Source organism: Setaria viridis, chromosome 6 (genome assembly GCF_005286985.2).
Source record: "Setaria viridis chromosome 6, Setaria_viridis_v4.0, whole genome shotgun sequence".
NCBI lineage: Eukaryota > Viridiplantae > Streptophyta > Magnoliopsida > Poales > Poaceae > Setaria > Setaria viridis.
Window position 1 is genome coordinate 30755096 of NC_048268.2, and position 9881 is coordinate 30764976.

The 9881-nt window shown below is 46.9% G+C and overlaps 2 protein-coding genes and 1 long non-coding RNA gene across 3 annotated transcripts; 1 reads left to right on the forward strand and 2 right to left on the reverse strand.

Moving 5' to 3' along the window:
• Positions 1-572: 572 nt before the first annotated feature.
• Positions 573-4399, reverse strand: LOC117859860 (uncharacterized). The gene is made up of 4 exons (XR_004641321.2): positions 1624-4399; positions 1368-1430; positions 1030-1184; positions 573-946 (listed from the first exon to the last, which is right to left on the reverse strand). It is a non-coding gene; the product is annotated as an uncharacterized lncRNA (long non-coding RNA).
• A 50-nt stretch (positions 4400-4449) lies between these two features.
• Positions 4450-6591, forward strand: LOC117859859 (transmembrane emp24 domain-containing protein p24delta3). Its single transcript, XM_034743039.2, has 4 exons — positions 4450-5627; positions 5759-5968; positions 6088-6164; positions 6240-6591. The coding sequence occupies exons 1-4, from the start codon at positions 5427-5429 to the stop codon at positions 6382-6384; spliced, it is 633 nt and encodes a 210-aa protein (XP_034598930.1). The 5' UTR covers positions 4450-5426; the 3' UTR covers positions 6385-6591.
• A 579-nt stretch (positions 6592-7170) lies between these two features.
• On the reverse strand, positions 7171-9219 carry LOC117859858 (F-box protein At1g10780). Its single transcript, XM_034743036.2, has 3 exons — positions 8113-9219; positions 7742-8022; positions 7171-7656 (listed from the first exon to the last, which is right to left on the reverse strand). The coding sequence occupies exons 1-3, from the start codon at positions 8876-8878 to the stop codon at positions 7420-7422; spliced, it is 1284 nt and encodes a 427-aa protein (XP_034598927.1). The 5' UTR covers positions 8879-9219; the 3' UTR covers positions 7171-7419.
• Between the last annotated feature and the right edge of the window lie 662 nt (positions 9220-9881).

Sequence of the window (9881 nt, forward strand, 5' to 3'; positions counted from 1 at the left end):
CCAAAAGCATCGCAACGGAATACCTTCCGCACATCTTTGGACTTGTCACTCTGCCCCTCAGTGGCAAACAATAGTTTGTGGTATATATAAAGCTTATAGTCTAATTCACCTTTCCAAGGTTGTTTTTTAATCATTCAATTAGATCATCATCATGGCTTTCAAGCTTGGTTTTGCACCATTCAATTAGATCATCCTGCTGTTAATCATCCATCCAATCTTTTGGTGATAGAAACGAAGAGTACACAAAACTGGACACTAGTCATGATAAAACTTTATTGGTGCAGGATAGCGGAGAATACTACTATTGAGCCTAATCATCTTATGATGAACTATAATGAGAGTTTCAACAAAACAAATATGCAGCACAATATTCAACAGTACGTACTCCATGCAAAAGCAGGGCTTTGCAAGAGCCCATAAGAAATGTTTGAGCAACAATATCTCTGCACCACTGAGTAGGATACTTGACACCATTGTGCTACTCTCTTGACAAAGGGGTACTTATATGTCAGTAGTTACCAGTGGTCCATGGTGCTTTAGTGCAATTAGCAAAAATTTGACGAGGTGTGCAATGTGGTCCCATATGGCCCAAAAGAAGTAAGCACTAAACACAGGATATCCCTAAAAGAAAGAGACAGATAGGAGAGAAGCAAGTCACATCTCACCTAATCGATAGCTCAATAATGCACATGTGAATCATTCTGTTTTCCTAGTTCCTACTAGCTACCCAAGTCTAGTATTATTTTCAGTTTAGATATTTGGTCTGCAAAATAAAAACGCACGTCGAACTACAGATTATTCTGAAACTAAAGCGAACAGATACTGCAGACACCACGATATGCAAGAAAACCATCTAGGTGGAGAGCTCCTGATTACCTTATAAGCCCATGACTCTGGCACATTTCATCATCAGTCTTCATTGTGGCAAGTCCAGTAAATCAACCTGCTGGGAGAATGATCAAAATCAGCATCAGAATAGTAATCACATTGCGTCACAATCTGGAGGAAGAGTCAAACATGCAGAAATACCTTATCAACACAAGAACACACTGCAGAACCCCAGCAACATCAGTCCAGGTCCAGCAAGACACGCCATTGTCTATCAAAGCGTCTTGCACCAATAAACCAACTGCTCCAGCGGTGCAGGTAGATGAAACAACATTGCCACGAGCCAAAGTTTCACTCTGCATATTAAAGATCAAAAGATGCTAAAAAATCCATGCAGTATCACTACACGGTACCCATTACAATAATTTAGCAAAACTAGTCACTAAGCCTAGCATAGTTGGCCATGGGTGTATGCCAAGAATATCTGAGTCCAAGTCCTTTCCTCTGCGAATATAGGTGCCTACACATGTTTTACTTACCAAGAACGTAGCTCCCATTTCTCCTACATGTTTTCAGCAACTTCTATTTGTGATTCAGTGTGCCTGTAAGAACGAAAAACTAAAAATTTATCATCTCAATAGCCGAACAAATTGTGGGTTGCAAGAGTGTCATCGTTGTCATAAACTACAAGAAGAACAGCTGAATATCTGAAACGGTCAGTAACTGGTGTGCAGTTTCAGGTCATTCCTTTCAAACAATTTGGCACACGCCAAAGTTTATGACTTTTTACCTTACCTAAGCATAGTGCTAAGGATTAGGGACCGTAGACTGCAGAAAGACCTGATTCAAAAATGCATAAAAACATGTCATCCCAGGAGCAGAGTTACAAAAATAAAATCTAACACACCAAAAGCAAGTCAGATTTTGAAGTTAGCTTGACTCTAAGATCTGATTTATAGTATTTGTAAGTGTTAAAGAAGATAAAATGATACAAACTTAAATAGAATCCGACCAATTGATCACAGCCAGTTAGCAATACCTATTTTCTCGATATCCAGATCTACATACCAGTACCACTAAGAGAGGAGAAAGGCCAAAATAGATAGGTACAATGACCAAACACAAAACTTACCAAGAAACATTGCCCCCAAGAACAACGAGCTAACACAACTATGTAAGGATCGGTGGCCAAAGATGGGGGATGAATTGGGACCTTTTCCAAATTTCTAGAATAAAGAAAGCAAACCTTAGCCTAGATTTCTAGTGTTGCCCAATCTACAAGGTTCAAGCCTAGAAACTAAGCACACTAGCAACAAAAGAACCTAGCAAGGAGAGCACACTAACATGCTCATCATTTCCTTAAGCAAGATATGAGCAAAGCAAGCACAACTTGATCAAGAGAAAAAAGACAAGTAAATTGTAGGAAGTAAATGCTCAAAAGAAGTGCTGAAATGTAAAGATTGAGGACACGAGATAACCGGATTTTTTTTCCATGTTATCGAGGAGTTGACGCTCCCCCTAATCCACGTTGGAGCACCCACTAAAGGTTTTGCTCCCCCAAGCCACTAAGACTCGAGTGCTTCACTAAGAATGCTCCTTCTCATCTCTGGAACGACGAGCTTCAAACCGTGTACAAGATCTTCTTAGAGCTCCCACAATCTCCAAGAGCTCACCAAGAACCTCCGAGTCACCAAGACCGTCTAGGTGACATCAACCACCAAAAGTAACAAGCATCAATGCTTCACTTGACTAGCACTCAACTAAGCTATGAACTAGATGCACACTTGTCACTCTCCAACACTAAGAGATGTCCTTAATCTTGGCAATTAGCAAATCACAACTCACACTTTGGCTCTAGCACATTCTCAACTGCTCATAGGCTGCTTGAAGTCTTCAGGGTGTCAAGAGCAGCTCAAATGACCCGGGGGAGGGGTATATATAGGCTAGGAAACAAGAGCTAGCCGTTAGAAAATTGCTTGCAGCAAAGCACACCATCAAATGTTCTGATGGTCTCCATCCCTGAGGCGTCGGAACATCCGGTCACTGAATCCAAATTTTGATTGTTAATGTGAAAAGTTCATCCGATGGGTGCTCCGATGGTGTCTTCAAGGGCATCGGATCCTCCGGTGCTGAAGATATTCTGGCCAAAAACCTCTCTGGAAGGATTCAAAGAAAATATGCTTGCTCCGACGCATTGATCCGATGGTCATATACAGGGCATCAGAACATCCGGTGCTGAAGGCATTTTGGCCAAAATCTCTCTGGAAGTTTGCAAAGAAAATATACTCGCTCCGATGGGTCTTCATGCAGGGCATCGGATGATCCGGTGCCTGGGACCAATTCCTCCAATGCTCAGCATCGGAACAATTGGTACCTGATTTGATTTTCCAAGTTCAAAAAATTGATCCGACGCAACTAGAAATTGGGGCGTCGGAGCATCCGACGGTCCTCTTTTGTTTCCAACTCATCCAATGCAAGCTTCTTTGATTTTTTTTTTCTTTGATCATTCACTTCTTGAGTGCTTCCATGAGTTATTTGAGCTACCAAGTGCTAGAGAGTACTAAGTGTGCATCATTATCATAGCTAGCCTTGCAAGATCAAGATACTATCATTGAAACCCCTCTTAATAGTACGGTCCAAGAGCTACAAACTAGCAAAACCTAAACTACACTAAGTGTCCTTCGTCTCCTTGTGACACTTAATTCTAGAAAGCTCCTTAGCCTTGTCGCATTAGCTCCTTATCCGCTTGATAATTCAAATTGAGGGGCCATATTCCAATTAACTCATGACATAATAACTAATAATGATCCGCTTCAAAATACACGGGTTGGTCACAAGCACAAGGTTGTCATTTATCACGGAAACACACCCTTACCAAAGGTGCGAAAGGACTTAGATGATGCCTAGGTGCTTCAGACTAACAACCCGACTACACCTTACACGACCAACCATACCTAAAACACCTTATGCAACCTATGGGAACCTTCAAGGTCTACGATTAAGAAAAAGATACGACTTTGACCACCCACAGTCTGGTATAGAATCAATTAACAATATCAGATTAGGAGGTGTCATGTATCTTTAAGATACGACTTTGATCTATCATTTGATTTCTTAGAATTTATGTGCTTTTGAAATCCAAATTCTACGTATGCTGATGTGCGACTGAAACTAATAATATAATAAAGATACAAAAGAAACAAACAGATATGCAGTTGAAAAGCTATACATGATAGATCAACGGTTTGTTTCCAGACAAAATAAATTCTTGCTTGATGAAAAGAAAGCATCTTAAGAAATAAAATGCTTCAACATAGGCCATCCAAATGACTTGAAATCACCAAAACAAAATCTCTGTATAGGTCCACCATATCATAGTCATTGATTAAAAGACTTCCACAAAGATAGGCAGTCTGCATGTTTAGTTGCCTTTTCCACACTTCATAACGGATCATGAAATTACCCACTTAATGAATTCGTGTAAATATGGCTTCCAATGATGCGCTGAGGGTGGGTGTATAAGATGGCTAATTTTTGCAACTAGATTCAGAGTTTTTGATATTTGATTCGTATAATCCAAAAGCCTTTTATTACACAGAACATATTACATTCGGGATCCACACGACCGCATCTGCATCTGCAAGCAAATTTGGCTTTGGGGATCTTTCCCTAGAATTTCCATGAGTTTCAGTAGCCACGCAATGCAGGTTCCGGATCCAAATTCACGATCTCTGATTACGAATTCAAAGCATAAGATAGATCTAAATCCCCCACTTGGGATGTCCCCGTAAGGCGTAAGGTGAGTAGTAGTCGTATCTAATCCGATCTTATACTTGTTCACGCAGTTGAACAGGAGCGCCGCCAGCGATGTGAAGATCCTTGGAGTTGGGCGAACCCAAAGCACATGAGCTCCAAAACCCACGAGCCATAAGGATGGAGAACTCACCGGGTAGGCAGTGGAGGAAGGACACCTCAGACCTGGACGGCGCTGCAAACGACGGCGTGACCCGAAACCAACAAGTCTCGCTGAAGACGGCGCCAGCGACGCCCGGGGCCAAGATTCCCCGCAGGAGCCCAAGGTTATCCAGCGCACCCCAGTTGCTCGATCAAATGATTAAGCAAGAAACTGGCGCCTCAGTCCGCATCGTTGTCTTTCCGCTGCGTTTTCTGCGTGTCGCCGGGTACGGCGTTGAAGTGTTCTTCGATGTTCCGTTCAAAAAAGAAAAAAAAATTGTTCTTTGATCGTTCTCTCTGCTTCGCTCTTAAGTAGTTTCGTAGTTCCATATAACACATTCCCGTAAAGAAGACGTAAGAAATGTGAAAGGCCTGGCTTCGAGCAATATTTTAACTGGCGAATTTCACCCATTTTTATCTCGTTCGAGTTCGCAAATTATTTTTTAGCTTAATTTGACGTGTGTGGGATGGATACAAGAAGGCAAAACAGGGCGCTTGTATTGTACGGACGATACAGACTTGACTCGTCTCGAGTCCCGGCTTCCTCGGCAGCTTCAGATCCGACAGAGACGTGAAAAGAGAAGAACAAGTTCTGGTCATGAACATTTGACGCAACCTCAGCAGCTCAGCTGGTGGTGGCAGCGATGGGGCGAGGCGGCGCAGGCGCGGTGGCGGCGGCGTTGACGTTGTGGTGGCTTACGGGGCGCGCCGGGGCCGTGTGGCTGGAGCTGGCGACGACGGCGGCCAAGTGCCTGTCCGAGGAGATCCAGTCCAACATCGTCGTCATGGCCGACTACTCCATCCTCTTCGAGGAGCACCCCGTCCGCCCCACGGTCTTCGTCAAGGTACAGCACGTCATCGAGAATCCAAGCTCTTCTGATTGCAAACGTGAACGGGGTGCAAATGTTTATCACGAAGCAGATATAGTTGTGATCGTCATCGTTTGAGTTTTCTTCCTGGATCCTACATCCTGCAGGTGACATCGCCTCACGGAGACGTCCTGCACCACGCCGAGAAGGTCACCCACGGCCAGTTCGCCTTCACCACGGTGGAGTCCGGGATCTACCTTGCCTGCTTCTGGGCGGAGACTCTGGACCGGGGGATGGTGATCAACCTCAACCTTGACTGGAAAATCGGGATCGCGGCAAAGGATTGGGACACTGTTGCTAAGAAAGAAAAGATCGATGTGAGCACAGCGACGGCAAGAAATCTCGGCCTGGCAATTTGGTAGTTTTCCCCACCAGAATTTCGTATCATTTGCTGATTCTTGTTCATCCTCTCTGTTTTTTTTTTCCCTTTTGATAGGGAGTGGCGCTAGAGCTTGTCAAACTAGAAGCAGCTGCTCGATCAATCCATGGAAACATGCTCTACCTTATAGTAAAGTAAGCAAAGTTCGGTATCTTTTTTCATATACAACATCAATGACTGTCTAGATGATAAGTTGGTTCCGGATACAGAGAAGCAGAAATGCGAGATGTGAACGAGTGGACACAGGATAAGATCACATGGCTGAGTCTTATGTCCCTCGCCGTCTGTATCACAGTCTCGGTTTTGCAATTGTGGCATCTCAAACAGTTCTTCCAAAAGAAGAAACTCATCTAGCATAGTCAGAGGAAACAAGCTTATAGGCTTGAGATGATCTGGGATTGTTGCAGGCATCTGAAGCAATTCTGGAATTAGAATTGAGAACCTCCTTGATCTAACGCTCCACTAATGCTTGTGAATTTGAAGTTCATTTTAGTTACATATTGTGTGCGTGTGTAACATTTCTGTTTGGTAAGTAATATTAATTTTCCTTTGATGCGTCAATTACCTATGGTCTGGTTCCAAATATCCAAACATGATCTTTGGTGCAGCGTATGCTAGTCATTCCAATTCCAAGGGTCTCTTCATTTAGGACTCTAAAGTTTGCTTGGCTTGGTACATTCTTCAGAAATGTTTGTGCAAGTGCAATTGCCAAATGGAAGGCGCTAATTTGGATCGTTGGACACTCAATAGCAGTGGCCAAACTTGTACTGCTATGAATATCTTGAACTTTTCATGGGGTCACATTTTTCATTGACGAGCCACACTAATGGCAAGCAATTTCTACAGCAAGTTGTATGAAAGAATTGGGATATATCATCATAGTGCAATCCCATTGTGTCCATGAGGCCAATCATCTATCGAATGCAAACTACAATTCCTAAGAAAAGTTTCATCTTACCAAAGCACTACAAAAGATTGTTAGGTCCATAATCAATCCTTTTGTGCTGGAAGTTCTGGTAGCTATTACAGTCCAGATTTAATAAAACATGCATCCAGAGCCATGACTACTGCAACCAACCATATGTATCCAACTTGGCTCTAGTCGATGAATTAAATATTTAAATCAAGCATAGTAGGACGTACAGCAACAAACCAGAGCTGTTTATTACATTTCAGGAACAAAGAACAGTGCATTTTGCAGGTACAAACTTACACTGGTGAAAAATAGAATCAAATGGCCTCTAGGCATGCTGAAACCCAGATCATTCCAGGCCAGAGGAACAATGAACAACACAATAAATTATTGAATAAAATTGTCCTAAACAAACAGTATTGGGTAAAAATTGCCTTAGTTCAGCAGCAACTCACTTCAAGAATGGCACAATGCTTCTACTCTATGCACACACTCTCACTGTTCATGTAAGTGAACTTGCAAATCTCCGCAAAGAAATCATCAGCAGCCTCATGGCAATTCTTCATCTGCGATATCCTAATGATCATCCTCCGTAGCCTCACGCTGTACCTGACAAGAGACTCGAGGGTGCTCAGCTTCTGCTCGGCATTCAGAGGTGACCGCACGGTGACCAGGACCTGCTCCAAGCAAGGTATCACGAACCTTGAATCCAACTGCATTGGCAGCGCAAAATTAGACATGCCATAGACCAACTAGAAGTGGAACATTGCGATATAAAAGCGGTATGACAGTGCTTACATTCTTCAAGCTGTTCTTTTGGCACAGCGCGGCGAACATGGCGCCATGAATTTCAAACTTGCAAAGCTTCGTGTGGCTGTTGAAGAATTGGACAAGGTCGATCTCCGGGAATGGCTGGAGCTGGTCAATATCGCCGCAGAACTCAACTTTCATCACCAGGTGCTTCACCTCGCTCGCGCACTGCAGGACCGAGCTGATGGCGCCCCAGCTCCACTGGACGCCGCGCAGCGAGAGGTGGTCCAGCTCCGGGAGCTTCCCCATCTCGACATGATATACAGTCCCTGAAACATTCCATGAGGTAACTTCAGGCATTGCGAAAAGGGCCAAATCCGTTCTGCAGGAGTGGGCGCAAAAGGGCTTCCGCCGCGTACCAGTGTTCTTGGAGATTGTGAGGTGTTTGAGACGGTCGCCGCCTTGCATCGAGATCCAGGAGAAGCCCTGGACCTCGAGGGACTCGACGCGGGGCGCGGCGAGCCTGAGCGAGCAGTTGCCGCCACCAACGAAGTCGAGCCGGCACCGCTCGAGCAGGGGGAGCGAGATGACCGCCTCGCCGGCGCACTCGCACCCCAGCAGCGCGAGGTCGGTGAGGTTGGGGCACGCGGCGACGGCGCCGTTGACCACGGCCTCCCCGAGCTCGGTGCCGATAATCTCCAACACGCGGAGCCGCTCCATCCGGCCCCACGCGGGCGGGCGCGTCATGGTGAGCCCCCAGAGCCTGAGCTCCTCGAGGCCCGCGGCCACGCCGATGCAGTCGAGGTGGCCCGACTTGTCGGCGGCGGCGGAGTCCACCCGCAACTCGAGGACGCGCAGCGTGGCGGCGCGCGCCGCGAGCCAGCGCGGGAGCAGGGAGGCCGAGAAGGGGCAGTAGACGACGAGCTCCTCGAGGCGCGCGGCGGCGGCGACCATCCGGCCGATGGCGTCGTCGGCCGCGGCCACGGCCGACGACGACGCCGACCCGCCCGACGCGGCCTCGAAGGCGCCCCGCGGGAAGTAGAGAGACGGGAGGTAGGGCACGCAGCCGCGCCAGCAGCGGGCGACGGCGGCGCACGCCGCCACGTCGCGGGCGTTGCTGAGCTGCGAGAGGATGTGCTGCACGACGCCGTCGGGGAGCGCATCCATGCCGCCGTCGAACTCCATGCGCGGATTGCGCCTCGGCGGATTGGCTGCTGGCGGCGGCCGGACGGGATGGGGAGCGGATCGGGCGAGGAGCGGGGTGCGGGGAGCGTGCTCGATTCGTCCGTGTGAGGATGGAAATGGGGGAGGAGGGTTCGAAATTTAAAAGGGGGAGAGGGAAATCGGAGGTGGGGGGAGCCGCGGCGTGGGGAGGATTTTGGATTTCGAAATTTGGGCGACCGTTCGGAAGGGATTCGGAGGGGGGGGATTTCCGTGGCGTTCGAACTTTGAAACCTTGGGATGGTGGGATTGGGAGGTTTTGGAGGGTCCCCTTTTTCGAGTTGGCGCTTGCAGCTTGGCGGCGCGGGGCGCGTGCGCGGCTGGCCGCGTGGGGTCATTCGTTTTCCGCCGCGCGCTGGGGTGGGGTTGGTGGCGAGAGAGGCGCGGGAGCGCAAGTTTTCCTGGGCAGGCCGAGCTAGTTTATTCGTGGGCCGATGCAGAAACGATGTGACCTCGCGTGATGGGCTTGGTCATTTTCTTTTTGTTCTGGGAAGCAAAAATTGTTCCAGGTTTCTAAAAAAAAGTAGCGAACCGCGCGTGAGTGTAGTAGATGGGCCAAGCCCCTGATTTCTCGCATGCTGGTTTCCAACGAAGCTAAGGGCACCAGCAATGTAACGTAGGGTACCGCATCTAGTCCTAACTTGGATCCCACATGGATGTGATGTTACTTGCTATATTGTGTAGGAACGAGCTGTTTGAATCCATGCGTGGGACCTGCTTATTAAAAAAAGAGCTGCTCGGTTAAACTTGAATCGGCGGTGCTGTTGAGTTGGACGTGGTATACTTGCATCAGACTTTGGTGCCACAGTTTTGAGTTATTTATGTCCTGTTTGGCATGACTCCAGCTCTGGATGGAGCTGCTCTACTTCAGAACTCAGGTAGAGTCAGCTCCACTCCAGAACTCCAGAAATAAAATTAGGTGTTTGGCTAGATGGGTACTCTCAACTCCAAAAAAATCGATTTCAGT

Bases quoted from the DNA above. Each gene is read 5' to 3' on its own strand.
- LOC117859859 (XM_034743039.2), top strand. From the start codon at position 5,427: ATGGGGCGAGGCGGCGCAGGCGCGGTGGCGGCGGCGTTGACGTTGTGG. The intron at 5,628-5,758 runs GTACAGCACGTC...TACATCCTGCAG, and splicing joins GCCCCACGGTCTTCGTCAAG to GTGACATCGCCTCACGGAGA. The intron at 5,969-6,087 runs GTGAGCACAGCG...CCCTTTTGATAG, and splicing joins CTAAGAAAGAAAAGATCGAT to GGAGTGGCGCTAGAGCTTGT.
- LOC117859858 (XM_034743036.2), bottom strand. From the start codon at position 8,878: ATGGAGTTCGACGGCGGCATGGATGCGCTCCCCGACGGCGTCGTGCAG. The intron at 8,023-8,112 runs GTACGCGGCGGA...GGAATGTTTCAG, and splicing joins CACAATCTCCAAGAACACTG to GGACTGTATATCATGTCGAG. The intron at 7,657-7,741 runs GTAAGCACTGTC...CTGCCAATGCAG, and splicing joins AAAAGAACAGCTTGAAGAAT to TTGGATTCAAGGTTCGTGAT.